Source organism: Numida meleagris, chromosome 1 (genome assembly GCF_002078875.1).
Source record: "Numida meleagris isolate 19003 breed g44 Domestic line chromosome 1, NumMel1.0, whole genome shotgun sequence".
Taxonomy (NCBI): domain Eukaryota; kingdom Metazoa; phylum Chordata; class Aves; order Galliformes; family Numididae; genus Numida; species Numida meleagris.
Window position 1 is genome coordinate 33,361,942 of NC_034409.1, and position 17,574 is coordinate 33,379,515.

General features: G+C 40.1%; 1 protein-coding gene across 5 annotated transcripts in view; it reads left to right on the plus strand.

The window, feature by feature from the left end:
* The window catches only part of USP15 (ubiquitin specific peptidase 15), a 63,557-nt gene extending 60,139 nt beyond the window's left edge, over positions 1-3,418 (plus strand). For 4 of the 5 annotated variants that reach the window (XM_021385045.1, XM_021385046.1, XM_021385047.1 and 1 more), the window contains 4 exons: positions 1,137-1,286; positions 1,668-1,771; positions 2,326-2,414; positions 2,689-3,418. In XM_021385045.1, coding sequence (XP_021240720.1) covers positions 1,137-1,286; positions 1,668-1,771; positions 2,326-2,414; positions 2,689-2,874 — 529 coding nt within the window. In that variant the 3' untranslated portion in view covers positions 2,875-3,418. Of the gene's footprint in view, positions 1-1,136; positions 1,287-1,667; positions 1,772-2,325; positions 2,415-2,688 lie in introns of those variants that run through there. The other variant, XR_002434593.1, reaches the window with a different exon arrangement.

Below are 17,574 nucleotides of genomic sequence, written 5' to 3' on the forward strand. Positions count from 1 at the left end.
AGTATATCACTAGATAGAGCTTTTTTAAATGCAAATATACATAACTTGCCTTGCACTGATACATGAAATAGGGATGTGCTTAAACAGATTTGTGGAATGGGAGATGTCTGTAATGGGTGGAACCTTTCAGGATCATGTACCAAACATATGCCATTGACTTTTACAGTGATTTGTGGTTCTTCCAAATTCTGAATTAGGAATAATGTTGGAATATTCACAATTATAGGATGCTCCTGTAAGGTCATCCTTCTCTGGGATTTTTCTAAGAGTCCTCCTCAAACACTTGAAGCTGAGATTTCAGTTTGAAGACAAGGTCTGCCACTATTGTTTTTTTTGTAGACTTCCAAACTTTCATAACCAAAGATTGTCCTTGATTTGGGCAGTAGAGGGGGCTGACTTCTTGTTTTTTCCAAGTAGGGTAGATTACGCAACGCTGGACAGACTAATTTGAGATACCATATAACTCAAGTACTGTGAAGTGCTTCTATTTTTGTAGCACGTTTTAAGCAGAATGTTGTAACAACAACAACAAAATGCTACTACTGCTGAGCTCAAGAAGTTGCTTCTTGATACATTTCACAAGAAGTCATTCATTCCATCATTTCTTGATATTTCAGGTCTTCCCGGGTCTCATCATCACTAATCCAGCACAGGTCTCAGCCTTTTTGGCACTTGCCTACTTACAGAATAGATGTAGAGTTTTTGCAGGTTCCGGTAATCACTGCTGCGTGAATTTAATGGAGAATGGGATGAGGTGGGAAATGGATGGATTTGAAACCTGGAACTTGGAAGAACCACAGCTGCATGTTATTTATGGGCTTTCTTATACTCAGTTTCCCTGATCTTTAGTCTTTACAAAATGTGAGAAAAGACTACAGAGATTACTACAGGAGAAGAGAAAGAGGGAGCTGCTACTGATGTGTTTAAAATACTGTTGAACTCTGCTGTTAACCTGCTTCCAGTAGCACCTTATGTTTTAAACTAGAAGAGATATCAGTGGCACTAGTAATAGAAGATCAAACGTGTGTGTGTTAGCTTTTGCTAATTCAGTTCTTCCCATGTTATTTGCCTATGAAGGTGGTTTTTAACGTACACACAGACTACAGGTTTTTAAATTGGTATGTTTTTTCTTTTAGGTATTGTCCAAACTGTAAAGAACATCAGCAGGCTACCAAAAAGCTAGACTTGTGGTCACTTCCCCCAGTACTGGTAGTTCATCTAAAGCGCTTTTCCTACAGCAGATATATGAGGGACAAGTTGGACACGTTGGTTGGCTTTCCCATAAAGTAAGCAACCAAAGTATTTTGGTGCTAGAAGTGTAATGTGTGACTGGGACATATGTTTAATCCAGCAGTTGTGTAGAGTGGTTTTGTTTTTGACTTTGATGTGTGGATCCAGTAAATAGAGATGACAATATTTCAATAGGTTAAGAGTGTGAACACTTAAAAAATAAGTAGATAAGTATTAAGAAGAACTCTGTCAACGGTTTTGGGCAAATTTACTGGTTCCAGGCATTCCTCAGAGTGAAGGAGGTGTGTTGTCAGTGGGGTGTAGTATATGTATGTTTTGTAGAAAATGTAAAGTAAAGGGCTCAAAGGCCATTACAATGTGAAATGGTTTACAAAAATATTAACATGAAATTCTTTTCATTTGTGTTTTTTTAATAGTGATTTGGACATGTCGGAGTTCCTTATTAATCCAAATGCAGGGCCTTGCCGCTACAACTTGATTGCTGTCTCCAATCACTATGGAGGAATGGGAGGAGGGCATTGTAAGTAATTTCAAGTATCATCCTTTTACACGTCAGCTTTCTATATTTATTTTAAATACTGATCACTTTCAATCATTGGCATTTTTTTAATGTTCGAGGGATTGTTATTTTTTTGCTTCCTTTAAATGTTTTCACAAGAGTTTTAGTACAAGAATAGGTATGAAATAAGATTTCAAGGATAACTGGGGGTTCTTTTATGTTTCTAGTTCTGGATGTTATGAAAAGAGAAGTGGAAGAGTTCCATAGGAGCTACCGTTCTCTGACAACTTATTTTGTCTTATTTGTTTGTATTTTTGTACATTGTAGATCTCCTTGAAAGCAGAGAGAAAAATGAAGACATGGTTAAGGATTTTTATTTCAAATATTATTTCTCTGTATACATTCTCTTTAGGGGGGGAATGTTATTCGTGGTGGTGTCTTAAAAACTGAAAGCTGTGATTAATAGACACAACAGGTTTTTAGTAGGTAAAAGTCAAGTGTTTTACAGTAACAAACTGTAGCAACTGATTGTAATAAATCTGAGAAGGTAGAAACATTGCCCTTTCTTATCCTAGATACTGCTTTTGCAAAAAATAAAGACGATGGAAAATGGTACTACTTTGATGACAGTAGCGTGTCAACTGCGTGCGAGGATCAAATAGTGGCAAGTACCCTTTGCTCTTCTAAAATTGAGGCTGTTGGTGACACTAACCCGAGGGAATTCAAATGAGGAGTAAATCATGAACCTGGCAGTAAATTTGCATGTAGTATTTTGTCTCATTTTTAAAGGACTGTACCAAACAAAAATATTTTTCTCCAACATGCTGGAATAATTTATATGAAAGCTTTTGATCTCTATGTAATTTTACCTTATAGACTTGTAATTGATTTTAAATGTTTTACCTGGAGTCTCATCATCATGTTACACTCTTTTACAGTCCAAAGCAGCATATGTGCTCTTCTACCAGAGACAGGATACAATCAGTGGAACTGGCTTTTTTCCTCTTGACCGGGAAACTAAACAAGGTGCTTCAGCTGCCACAGGCATCCCACTAGAAAGCGATGAAGACAGCAATGAAAATGATAATGATATAGAAAATGAAAATTGTATGCACACTAACTAATGGAAGAACTAGAAGCCATATAAGAGACTTTCCTACAGGGGATACCTATTAAAAGAGTGAAATTGCCCACCAAATTAAAAAAAAAAAAAAAGAGAAAAATCTGAGATGGGGAATTTCAGATAACAGAATGTAAATCTTTATGACATTTTAACATGTGCAGTACTTGAAGTGAAACAATAAAATCTTTAACAGAAATCGTCTCTAATGCATTTACAGTCTTGTATTCACAAGCTATATATAGGAAATCACAAATAAACCCCTTTTAAGTTTTCTGCTGCTGTTCTGATGGATTATGTTTTCTTTGGTTTTGGATGTGAGTTAATAACGAAGATGTTAAATCTGTGGACTTCTGACATTTATTTTCTTAGTACTGCAAGAATACTACTGCCAAGTCTAGTTTCTGGATGAATATATTCATGTCCCTTAGGCTGTCACACAGGCTATAAGTAAAAATGTCATAAATATAAGCAGTAGTTTTGAAACATCAAATTTCTATGTTTCTCCCTAAAAAATTAATACCTTTTTTTTTTTTAAATTTGATCATGATAGAAGAAATAGCTTGAAAAGGTGTTTTAACCTTTTGTGATATAGTTGTGCATCCAGAATATTATGTTCACCTTACTGCTGCTGTGGAACAGGTTCTGGATGTCATGCTGCATTAACAAAGTTTTTCAATTAAATGTAAGTATCCTTTGTTGCTTGATGGAATCTACTCTGCGAACATAATTCCTGTTATCTTGCTTATAAGACATGCATAATTTTAATCTGATGTCAGTCCAAAATTTAAAATTGTGCTGTAAGTTCTCTCTCCCCAGTTTTCATAGTTTGACAGCTTGCAAACTACTCTGTAATAGGGTCAGAGTTAATAGTATTCTGTATCCGTAGTAATGACTGTGTATTGGGCTTAGATGAGAATTTCTCAGTATAACCTACCTTTAAATCGTTAATGAACAAATTGGTTTTAAAGGTAGGCCTGTTAATTTTCTTTGTGTGTTCCTGTTGGAATTCACCATAGCCTTACAGCTCTGAAAAGGTAACTCATTATAAGAGAATTGGCATTTGCATGTTCAAGTCAGAACCTGTACAGTATATAAGGCATAAGAACTTTGAATTGGGTTTTAGTTAATTGTGTTCAGGGGTCCAGGATGCCAAAATAAGTGTGACAATTTGAAACATTTTTTAATTTGCTGCTTTCCCTTTGATCTAGTTGGAAGAATGTATTGTTAATTTGTATACAATACTGCCTTTGAGAGGAACCCTTGATTGCGGGGGCACATTTCACATATCTACTACCTGGAGAATCGCTTTGTGTCCCACTGTTCAAACAGATAATTAAAAATAAAAACAAAAGCAAAAAGTATGATGTTCTTCACTTGAACTAATCAAATACAATAGGTTATAAATTGTGTATTGTAAATAAAAGTTCACTCTGTGAGTGCACATTTTGGTAAATTATTTATTTATGTTAGCATTAAAAAGTTTAAAAAATTGCATTTGACCAGGATATAAATGAGGTATGTTGGACATGGCTTTGCTTTATACCTTGATATTAAACTGGTGTTTCATCCTGGTATTTTAAAGCTGCTTTGAGGTTTTTTTTTTTAAATGTAAACTAACCTCCTGCATGACAGAGGTTAAAATTTTGTCTGCACTTGAGTTCACTTGGGTTTACATTTGAAATGCGCATGTTTATTTATACAGATTTCAATAAAGCTATTCAAGGCCTTATTTAGTCTTTCAGTTTCTTACAAATTCTTTTACCACAGCCTTCGTGTAGTGAATAGTCTTTATCTAATCAGAGGATTTATATTATCATCAGTTTTAAAAATGGCTATACGGTTACCGACACGGACTGAGGTTTATAGCATTTCCAGAAGATAATACATATGTGTAAGACAGGTTCTCTTCTGTCCTTGTCTGGCTCTAAAACATTTATAAGGCAACAACAAAAACAAAAATTTATGTGATTAAAAAAATTTAAAAGAAAAAATAATAAGTAATGATCAAATGACAAGACATGAATACTGAGATAGTTTGTGGAATGAGAATTTTAAGATTAGACGAACTGATGTGGTGGAAGAAACATGATGAAAGCTTTTTGCTTGAGACCTCATATTTAAGTGTGGAAGACAGCAATCCAGTACAATGCCAACTACAAAAAAGAAAACAGCGTGTGAGTTTAACTCGCTTCTGGTAATGGGAACACTTCAGAGAAGACCTGTGGAGCAGAGGAAGTAAGCCTTAGAGAAGGAACCACCTTACTGAAAATCACACACAAACTTCCTTCTCTACCAAAAGGACCCCATACGTTTATACTCCTGTTGGTTTTCCTGTATCATGTTGGCCTATACTTCTCTTGGAAGAGTTTGTATTTTCTTTTTATAGAGATTTTAACTTGGAAGATGATTTCCTAGAAGCCACATTGCTAGTTGTACAGGCCAAACAAATAGGACTGGACTGCTTGAGCACCAGGTAAAATTTATCCATGTGTCCCAGATTCATAGAATGATCTGGGTTGTAAGGGACCTCCAACTCCCTGCTATGGACAGGGCCCCATCCAGCCTGGCCTTGAACATCTCCAGGGATGCACCACCCACAGCTTCTCTGGGCAGCCTGTGCCAGTGCTTCACCATGCTTACTGTGAAAGATTTATTCCTTACATTCAATCTAAATATACCATCTTTGTGTTTAAAACTGTACAAGCCCAACCTTTGTACCTTTCTTCATAGGAGAGGTGCTCCAGCCCTCCTGGCCCACTCCAGCAGCTCCACATTTTTCCTGATGTGGGGGCACCAGGCCTGGATGCAGTGCTCCCAGTGGGGCCTCATGAGTGGAGTACAGGAGGACAATCGCCTCCCTTGAGCAAAAACCAGCAGAACTCCTGAGCAAGGTTTTCTTCTTGTTGACTGGTTGGAGTTGTTTGGTTTTTGTGTGCGTGACTCCCTTCTTGCTGCAGTGTTACCTGCTTCAGAGCTTACTTTCAGAACCAGTTCTCAGCAGGCATTTTCCAGAGTGTGACTTCCATAATCTGGGAGAGGAAGCAGAAATTCCATGAGGTCTCTTTGCTTTGGGTCTTTTTACAACATGCTGGGGCTGACTTTTGAAAGTTCTTATAAAATGCCAGTTAAGAAAAAATAACACATAATTTCATTTTTATGAGATGGGGCTTTTTATTATTTTTAATTTGGTTTCCAGCACATTGAGTTTGTAAGCTTCTTAACCAGATATAAAAATCAATGGCTTTTCTGTATGAACGTCTCCAAGGTTTCTGGGAATCTGGCCAAATTGTTAGTTTGGTAAAATTATTATGTGTTCACATAGAAGAGATGATTCATTCAGTGTGGACATGCTTAAAATTAAAGCTCCAGAAAACACATTCTTCACAGTGTCTATCAAAAGTTGTTGGGACTCATCTGGTGTTTTAAACAGACAAGGAAGCTGTTCCTGCCCTCTCTTTTCTTATGGGTCTTTTCTGACAAAAAAATCTACAGCATGCTCTTTTTTTTTTTTTTTTTTTTTTTTTTTTTTTGTGCTGCAGTGACAGCTGGCTTCTTGATGGTTCTAAGTATCAGCATAGAACCAAAACTGGCAGGGCACAGTAAACCTCATTATCGTGAGAGTCACAGAAGCAAAACAGAGTGGGAGGCAGAAGACAGCGAGCAGTTCCCAGCCACCACGCTGGTTCTGTGACAGCAGCGTGGGATGCAGAGCCAGGCCGAGGTGAGGAGGTGTGCTGGGACCTCTTGTTTCACTTGGCTTCCACCGGTACTCTGGGCACTTTGGTGCCATTAGGTTCCTTGGTCTCTTCTGTCACCCATTTGAACTGAGGTTCTGCCTGTCTTCCCGGCATGCTGGGGTGATGTCTGCGATCTGCAGTTGAGATGACAGGTGAGAAAAGCTGTCAGATAACATCCCCTGGATGATGTAGGATGCTTTTCAGCATCCACAGCAGTTCCTAAGGGGAAGGCTCGACACTTACAGCTTTCCCAGCAAATCTGCACTCTGTTATGAAGTGCAATGTGTTTTCTAAGCCTTTGAAATCTTCAGGGGGAAGCCAGTGTGGCAGGCAAAGAATTTAACTGGCAAAGCCACAGCTTTCCTCAGAAATTGTTCTTCTTTTGGTATCAGACTAAATTCTGAGCATGATTTAATGTTGTTTTCAAGTACTAGTTTCTTTGACAAAGAAAATCACAATAAATGTATTGGGAAATAATTAACACAAGAGCTGTATTTGATAAAATAAACACATTCTTAATGTACAGGCAAACTGCTTTTTTCCTCCGGAGTTTGTCGTCCTTTTCTGCGGGTGGGTAAACAAATTGTGAAAACAGTTCCACTTTCTAATTTCCAGTGTTACAGGGGCACCACGTGCATCCAGAGGGAGCGACCTCATGGAAGATGAATGGAACCTTGGAAAAGCATAGAAGCCCTGGAAGAGTCCAAATGTGACAAATCTATGGCCAAGCATCCCATTAACTTGGGAATGAATGGGGCTTCTATGTGCTGGGTGGCATTAACTGTCCTCCAGGGTCAAATAATTGAAAGGACTCAAAGAATCATGTCAATCAGTGTGATTTTAGTCAGCCTCACTATTTGTTATTATTTTGTTATTATGGGTATTCTTAGTTGCAAAGTAGCATCGTTAAGATCACTCTATAGGTATATCTAGAATAATTTAAGCGCTTGACGCCTCATTATCACATTAAATATCACATCAAAACAATTATCATGCAGTATTACCCAATACATTTCCAAAGAGTAGTAACTGAACAACAGTTCAACACTCGCATTATGGGAGAATTTGGTGGTGCTTGTTCTCACATTAACGTTTTTATTTGGGGTGTGAAATACTCAGCTCATAGCCATAGAAAGTGGGTTATATCCCAGGAAGTAGCACGTACCTGAACCCTCGTGCAGCCCGAGCAGGCAAGCGACTCAGTGTGAGCTCCCAGTGGGAAACAGCAGCATGAGAACTCCTCCGGGATGCACAAGCAAATATAGGAGATCAGTTTAATCTTACTAGGTCTGTCCGCGCTACGGATCCTGAGAATATACACTGTACCAGTTACGACCTTTTTAAAGTTAAGATGTAACCTGGGAGGCATTGTAGAAAAAAAGACACACGTCTTAATATCTCCTTTTTGTTCTTCCACTGCAGTGCTGGATGAGCATTGCTGCTTCTTGATGGAACTGCTGCTAATGAACATTGACAGGCACAGACGCGCTCGTGTTGAAAAATGCACCGCTCCTCCGAAATGAAAATTAAAAACTACAAATCACGCAGTCAAAATGAAGACTGCTGCTGGGTCTGAGGGTGGGAACCCTTTCTCCAGAATGCAATGAAAAGCATGGGGAAAGAATTCAGGAGCATGTTGCTTGTTCACAGCATCTGTCGATGCTATAAAACATACACTGCTCTGTGGGCGGGTGTCAGTGTGAGCATCTCTCAGCTGAGAAGGAAATCCTCAGGCAGAAGGGACAGTAATTAGTAACTCTGCATCATCTGTACTTATTAAGAACTGCTGCAAAGAGCAGATCTCCCCTCGAAGGGCTGTGCCTCACTGTGCTTCTGCTCTGCTGCCTCCACAAGTGCTTCTCCGTTGTGTCCACACGCTGCAGCACCCCCGGGTGTGCCCCAGATGTTCCTGTGCCAGGCACAGCCCTGCACACTGCAACCAAACGGACTATTCAGGGCAAGGATTTCTAATGCACCTCTGAATGCAGCAGGGGCAGAATAGGACGTGGAGCAGCAACTGCATATTTTAAAATGCTAAAAGGATTTGGAAATGGGGGAAACTTGGAGTGGGGATGAAAATAATTTTTGTTGAAAAGTACTCTTTGTCAGACTTCTGGTTGACTATCAGCCCATGCAAGTTCTCATCCCTCAGACGCTCCTAAAGCAGCAACTCCAATACAAATACACTCATGCACAAAAATTTGTAGGATATATATTATAATACAATATATACTATATATATTATAATAAATTGTAATATATGATATACTCAATACATTTTATTCTTCAGATTCTCCACTGAAAAAAGAACCTCATGCTTCAAACTAACCCAGTACTCTTCTGGGCGATAGAGTCAATGAAAATATTTTGATGAAGTGTAATAAAAATATTTGGATTTCCAGTGTTTATAACAAAAATCAGCAGATGGGATGAACACAACAGATGTTTAATCATAAAACATTTATTCTGAATTGTTTCAGTTAACTTGCTTTTATACAATTTGAGGGAATCAGACATACATTGATTTTTGGTATCTAAAATAACGCGTTAGAAGTTGGCTTTAGGAAATGCAACCTTAGTCATTTCTGCCATATTTTTGAAATAATCTGATTAGGAGATAAAGAAAATTTTAGAACTACGCACCGTGGGAAGCATCTTTTCTCTGCAGTCTTCTGATTTCTCCTTGGTTTACATCGTGCTCATCTGGGAGTATCGTTTAGAGACCCCGGTTTTATGATGCAAACTACTCCCTTAATATTAAGTGTGATAGATTATAATATCTCAGTTTTCCCAGTGACATTTGGCCAATTATTAGAATTTGACTGATATGATATTCCTTCCTTGAAATAAGAAGCCCTCATAGACATACCAACTTAATGTAGCCCATAAAATCTTCCCAAAAAGTTCTATGAACAAATGTATAGTTAAAAAGGAAAAAAAACATTAAATTTACATACCCCATTCATGAACAAATACATCAGCAAACCAATGGAAGCAAAAAAAATGATCACAGAATCATAGAATCATAGGGGTTGGAAGGGACCAGTGCATATCATCAAGTCCAATCCCCTGCTAAGGGGAAGGAATGTACGTAAAAATGATGAATCACAGCTAAGACACGGGCAGGTATACGGAAAGGCCTATGCAGCACAAATAGGAAAAAAAATGAATGTAATGAGAAAGTAGCTGTAGAATACTAATAGGTGTGGGCATGGGGTTTCAAATACATTCTTGAAAAATGCAGCATCCTATAAATAAAAAAAGCAGGTACGGCAGAAGTCACCAACAGGCGACCAAATAGGGAAAGGAAACAAAAGTAACTTCATTCCTAGTAATGGATTTAACTTCCTACTGAAACCACTAGAAAGAAAACAACCTACAGGTGATTCTAGCACATTATGAAGATTTTTTTTTAAATTATAGAGTAACAAAAGAGCCATGCTATATGACACGAGTCCTCAGTCATTACCTAGAAAACTACAGTTTATGTGTCCAAGCACTGGATATTTTTCAAGAACAGGCTAAGCAAGGAAGGCTCCCAGTGTCCTGAAGGGGAAAAAAAATCAAATGTTAAGTTCTCTGAGATGCTGCTGTAAGTCTGTCAGCAGGGCTGGGCCTGGCCTCCTCTGAACTTGCCTCCAACCCCACATGACATCCAAGCCCATCGAATATCTGTATCCTGCATGCCAAAGTGTGGCCAAGCTGCTCAGGAGCACAGCCATTTTGTTAGGAATTTGTCAATACTTAGTACACGTTAAGCATTGATTTTATAACTAAATTGTTTATCAGATCTTCATAGACTGTGGTGTGGTTTTGTTAGTTAAGACAGGAGCAGAGAGGTAAGACCCCTAAAAGCGAATGGCCATAGGAATCTGTTGAAGCCCAATGCTGCCAACTCAGCCGAATAAGTTTCATGGAGCTCCTCACACAGCCACCCAGTGTTTGGGGGAGCAGCCACAGGCCTCGGCCTTCAGCTGGGCCAGCTGCACCCAGGCCTGGCACTGCCAGCACCCCAGCCCATGGCCAGCAGAAACGCACCCACACACCTGTGTGAAGAGGCAGACAATTCCTCCAGTGAGCTAGTGTCAAAAATGGGCTACCATGTGGGAAATACTTCACACAACTTGTAGAAATGCTCCCCAAATGCCAGCAATTGTTATGAACTTGCCACAGGTACACCTACTTGGATACAGACATTTCTGTTTGCACATGACCCAGGACAGAAACCTCCTATGAGGTAATCCTGCTTTACTTGGAATAAGTATTCACACATGGAATTGGTCTGCATATGCATTTTACTACAAAGGAAAGCATTTGGCTATTCATGACTGGATTTCTTTGGATGTCTTCCAGTACCCTGAGAAGTATGCTCATTCTGTTCATCTGCTTTGACTCAACCTGAGTAATAAAATTTTTTTCAGATGCTGCTTATAAACACAATCACACATGCAGCCACTCAAATGTTTACATAAAGGGCAAAGTCTTTCCAATGAAATGTGTAGAAAGGATGGTTTTAAGAGGCCTACACTCTTCCTGAAGCAACAAAGATGAGCACAAAAAGGTAAATCTGTGCAAAACAGCTCTTCATCAAGATCTCTTCCATGAGGAATCTCTAACCCTGCAGGTTTATAGAAAGAACTGCTTGTAAACTATGCAAGTGGTCACACTGCAATCAGCTTTGAGAAGAGCCGTGCTGGAGGCACCCAGCAGCATAGGGCCGCACTGGGTCCTGTGGGCCATGCCAGCAGCAGAATGCCCATGTAGTGTGCTGGCCTCTGTACCACCTGGGGGAGTACATCTATTTGCACAGATATGTTCTGTATTGGTAGATTCTGCTGCAAGATTGGCCACACACACAGAGGCCGCCCCTAACGCAAAGGACATAACACTCCATTTAGTAAATGGAAACCTTCCTTCAGGAACAGCATCACCCTGCAGCCCCACAGCTGCAATCTGGAATGATTTTCTTTAAGGATTCACCAGAGCCTGAGGAGAGAATATAGTGGCTTTTCATCTCTGCTACAGCAGCTCCAAAAAATTATTTTTACACAGGGGAACACTCTTCTGCTCTCAGGTGTTGCTTTGTGATTAGTAGATCGCCTGTAGGCTACAAGGTGTCTGGAAACGTTTCTATACTTCTCATATGTACAAGCTGAAAAAGAGATAAAAAGGAAATGATTAAAAAGATGTAGGGAGACTTTTGGAAAATTGATGTGAGAGCAGCAAGGTAAACAGACTGCAGCACGATGTGTATTTCTAACATGTTTATGTTACGCACTCTGCAGTCAGAACGAGATACTCGGGAGACTGTGCCAGAGAGCGCAGCTGAACCCCCGTCCCGTGCAAGAGGCCTGGATCAAATAACACTGCTAGAACCATGATTATTTTTGCTTCAGCAGATCTATGCCATCATATCTACACTGAAATTCCTGACAATGGACATGCAGATTGCAGTGAATTCTGATTAGAAGTGGAACATCACTGAACTTTCCTAAAAAATGAGGGAATACACCATGTTACATTGTCTCCTAAGGTAAACTCACAGGTGCTACCTGAATAGATAACAGTTCACATACTGTATAAATATGTAAGGGACAGGCTCAGTTTAATGCACAGAGCAGGTTTATTTCCTAAGCCAGCCACATACCTCCTGTGTGAGCTGGAAAAGTTATTTAATCTATTCTGACTCATCCTCACTTGTCAGTGTGAAGGGTATGGGAGCTGCTCAAAAGATTTTGTGACTATCAGATATCTGTTTGTCTGTTGTCACACTGTGAGCTCTAAGACAGCAATAAATTAATTCAAGCAGTGGACAGCAGGTCCTTCTCAGAAAAGATTTTAACAGGTTCAGCTGGATTCAATTACCAGTGCTCAAAAGGGCAATGCAAAAAAAACCAAAAACCACCACCACCAAAAAACAGCAACACGAGCATTGAATCACTTTGGACAACGTTCAAACAAGAAAAGTTAAAAAAAAAAACAGCTTTGCTGGCTGGTGACACAGGAGTCGTGAAAACATCTATGCCTCCAGCTGAGATTTGTGTATAGGACCAGAAGCGATGGTGTTGCAACTTAGTGGGGAATCTAATCATCTAATTATCTAATGCATGTCATAGATCTAAAATTCTGGGCATGCCTACTTAACTTTTTTGTTAACGTTCTTAAAGATAATGTCACATAATTGCTGATAGTTTGCCAATGGCGAAGAGGACAAGTCACTGGCAGACAACTGGGATTGCTCTTTTCATTGACTAAGCAAAATAAAATGTGTTAACATGCAAATGTTCAAACAAAACTTATACTGCTCTGTAAATACATGCTCATATCTATGCAAAAAGGAACACAGCTTAAATGCACAAGGAGGGGAGTTCATTCACTTTATTTTAATTTATAACCTAAATTTGCCTTTTGATATCAGTATCCGTGTTAAATCTACTATAGGGCAAAATTTTCTTCAACGTAACTCTACTGTGACAAAAGTATTAGGCACGTATATAAAGACCTTTACCAGACTACACAATTTTAGGACATTTAATATTCTGAAGACTGCTTAGTACTATGTACAGATTTGTAGTAGTAATGGAAGTATACAGGAGTGTGGGTAAAATGAACCCAGAGGAAAGACTACAATTCTGTCCATCAGCATGAGGCCACTTTTACTACCATAGCAACATTCAAGTTTTCCCTCTGTACGCTGTGGCAACTGTCCTGGTTTTATCAGTATTCCACATCAGAACGTCATGCTACAGGCATATTAACTCTGTTCTTGTATTCAAAATCTGAATCTGTATACGTCTACCAAGATGGACTGTAACTAGGAGTAGACACCTGAAATTAATACAGCTGAGCGCTATTCTATCCTTAATCAAATCAAAAGGCCTGATGCGTGTCACTTGGAATGAACATGAACAGTGGCTCTGAGAGGTAATTGAATGAATCACAAGAGGTCTCATGAGCATTTCTGTTGGTAATTAGGGCAATAGACCTACAGGGAAGGATTTCAATCATCCACTGCCCATTGTAACATATAATTTAATAACAAAACAAGCAACAAGATAATAATTACAGCACAACACCAAGTTCGCCTAAAATCTAACAAGCATTTTCAATGTGCTAATCAAAAGTGTGCCCTTTGAGTTGTCCACACATCTGTACCACTTTCTGATTCAAAAGTGACTAGAAATGAAATTAAGGCATTTAAAACATATTAAGACAGGTGAACATTTTTACCTGCAGTTAGGAGTATGTGCAATAGCATCAATTGCAGAGATATGTTACTACAGTAGGTCACCTTCACACCTGATTAAGCATCAATCGAGTCTCCCGACTAGCTTAGTTTAACCACTCTGTTTTAACTTAAGTAATACATCTTCTGTACTTACAGAAGGCAAACATCAAAATAAAAATCATCTTTTGCTAAAGAGATATGTCTTAAGATTCAGGAACTGTATGGCTCCCATGTCTGGTATTCAGCAGGTCTGAAGGAGGTTACAATTCTGCAGACACTTACATGATTCACCTCAAAACCCATGAGCAATCTTGCTGTACTTGGCTGGCTACACTGAGCAGATAGTGTCAAAGCAGTAGGTGAAATGATACATACAACAAATGTCAATGATAAAAAGCGAAAGAGTGCAAGTAGAACACATTTCAAACTAAGTTACTGAGATTTAAATGTCAAACACACAATGGCCCTCACAGAAGATACACAGGAGTCTGCACTTAACCTGAAAAAACTCTTTTATTAATAGGCATGTTGCTTATTTAAGTCATTTTATGCTCAATTTCCTGAATTACAGCAGCTCTCTGTAAATTCACAAGTGCTCCATTCGATTCAAAAGTGTCACAATGCATAAGCAGAAAATGTGATATTAAAAAGTCATAATAATATCAATTTAGGAAGCAGTCAAAATTTTACAGTCAAAATATTACAACTGTATGTCCAATTTTTGTTTGACATAGTTAATAGAGGGTGCTGTTAATTTGCAGAGAGGACAGCGGACGACTGAAAGCTAAACAGCATGCAACATAACAGACAACTAGAGAGCTACAGTAAAACTCTGTCATGGATCTCAACAGAACAATAAACTCCAAATTCTATAATGTAATGAGAAAATTACTTTAAGAATCAAGTATGTTAATATTTTTTGCTTATGAAAGTTGTATCATATGGTCCTCTCTTTCCTGATCTGCAACACTGAGCACTGACCAGTGAAAGAGTGGAACATCAGCCAGAAATAGCTTTTACTTCCTTCAGAAGTAAGTTATTTCTCTGTGAGGAAGAATGAAAAATCAGCTACTGTGGTTTTATCAAAGAAAATAATATACCTTTCATATAAATTGTTGAACAGGCATTCACAATTTAAAAGTAGTCCCCCACCTAACCTGGATGTTTGCAGTACTTGTTTTGTTAGGAAAAACAAGAGGGCCTGCAGGAAATAACTGCACACCTGCAATCTATTACATACTAACTTGCTTCCTTTAAATGAGATTCATCTCAACTCTTTCTACTTGTCTCACAATTGCTCTCAAGGAAATACGGCTACAGGACATCTCTCTCACTTTGACTATAGGCATAATAAGAACAGCTTTAACTCAAGATGTCACATTCAGACAAATTCTACCCAAAATACTTAGTCCTTTTTTGTGAGAAAGGTGATGTTATAAGACAGTTTCTTGACCCTTGTTGCACAACAAAGAGCAGTCCTTTTACTTGAGGCAGGCCCTTACCAGTATGCCCACAGCTATCCGTGTCCAGCAGATTGTATAAAACAGACATGTGGAAAAGTCCAAACAACAAAAAGGAAGTGAACAATCAAAGCTTACCTAAGAAATACCTGCACACAGTCATCAATTGCCTTAATTGATTTCCTCATTCTCCCAGCAATCCATTCGGGTTTCTCACTGAAGTATTTGGATTGACCTGTCAGTTGCCACTGAGACTGAAGGCCAAAATGCAATTGCTTCTGAAAATCCTTAGCAAAATGCTTACTGGTTAAGCATATAAGTAGCTCTACAGAAGAAAACTTTTTTTTCTTTGTATTTAAACATAAAAAAAAAAACAACTCCTTGAGAATACATCAAAAAATGCATTTTGAAACCCAAAAAATGTTGTCGAGTCCCAGTTTTGACTTCACTGAACACTGAACAGGTGATATCCTGACCTCCTCACCTGAGGACGCAGCAAGTCTGACCACCTGATCTCATTGTGCTTACCTTTCCTTCATTTTTAAAAGGTCACATCCATTTATCCAGCACTGCCAAGTTAACAGCCAGTGGTTTGAAAACAAAGACATTAAAATAAGTTATTTATAAAGCAATACTTCACTTCTTGCTTCTTAAAGCAAACCTAAGGGCTTATGTTTACAGATAAGGGCGCTGACTAAAAGTAGCAATGCTGTGCCATGGGCAACCTGCATGCCACACAATGTGCAGTGTGTGTTACAGGAAGTGAGAAAAACGAATGGCAAGGATGCTCAGATCCACGACAATTTATTCTTCTTTTGTCATTAAAAGACACACACAAAACATGAAACACAGTCTTCATAGAATCAGAATGGCTTGTGTTGGAAGGGACCTAAAGGATCATCTGGTTCCAACTCCCCTGCTATGGGCAAGATTGCCAGTTGCTAGATCAAGCACTAGATCAGGCTGCCTAGTGCCCCATCCAGCTTGGCCTTGAACACCTCCAGGGACGGGGCATCCACAATCTTCTTGGTGAGCCTGTGCCAGCACCTCACCACTCTCTCTGTGAAAAACTTCCCCCAAATCTCCCTTCTTTTAAACTATTTCCCCTTGTCCTATCACTATCTACCCCATGTAAAGAGCTGATTTCCCTCCTGTTTATAATCTCTCCTAAAAGACTGGAGGGCCACAATGAAATCTCCTTGCAGCCTTCTCCTCTCCAGACTGAACAAGCCTGGCTCCTTCAGCCTGTCTTTGTAGATGTGCTCCAGCCCTCTGATCATTCTTGTGGCCCTCCTCTGGACCCTCTCAAAAAGCTCAACGACTTTCCTGTGTTGGGTGCCCCAGACCTGAATGCAGTACTCCAGATGTGGCCAGGGCAGAGCAGATAGGGACAATCCCCTCCCTTGCCCTACTGGCTACCCCTCTTTTGATGCAACCCAAGACACTGTTGGCCGCCTGGGCTGCAAGCACACACTGCTGGCTCATGTCTGGTTTTTATTCCATCAGGACCCCCAAGTCTTTCTTAGCAGGGCTGTTCTCAAGGAGTTCTTCTCCCAGCCTGTACTCATACCTCGGACTGCCCTGACCCATACGCAACACCTTGCACTTGGCCTTGTTGAACCTCATTAGGTTCACATAGGCCCTCCTTTTTTGTCCAGGTCTCTCTGGATGGATCCCTTCCTCCTGCTGTACCAACTGCACCACTCAGCTTGGTGTCATCTGCAAAATTCCTGAGGGTGCACTTGACCCCATCATTTATGCCAACCTTAGAACATTCTCTGTCTAAAACATAAGAAAGCCCAAAGAAACTTGATTTTATTTTTTCAAGGTTCTCAAGATAAAAACAACAGATTACAGAAAGTGAAAAAAGTTTCCATCCCCCAGAAGCACCGCACACTGCCGTCGGCTGCCACTGCGAGGACAGATGCACAGCAACAGGCGCACAGCGAAATCGTTACTGCGCCAAGGGCCAACACCTCCGGGAGACGTCAGCGGTGGGGATGGCGTCCTGCAGAGAGCAGCCCAGGACAGCGCTCAGCCTGCGTGGCACCGCCTGACGTGACACAGGGAGCCCTCAGACCACGCTCAGCGCAGCCCCCGGCCCTAAAAACCAGGCAGCAGCCCAAAGCTAGGGCCCTTCAACACCGTCTCCCCGCACTGCCGGCGACCCACACCGCGCTCCGCAGCTCGCCCAGCCGCCGGCTCGCCGCAGCCCCGGCAGAGGCCCTCCCGGCCGGAGGAGGCCCCGCGGCCCTGCAAGCTCCCCGCGGCCGCTC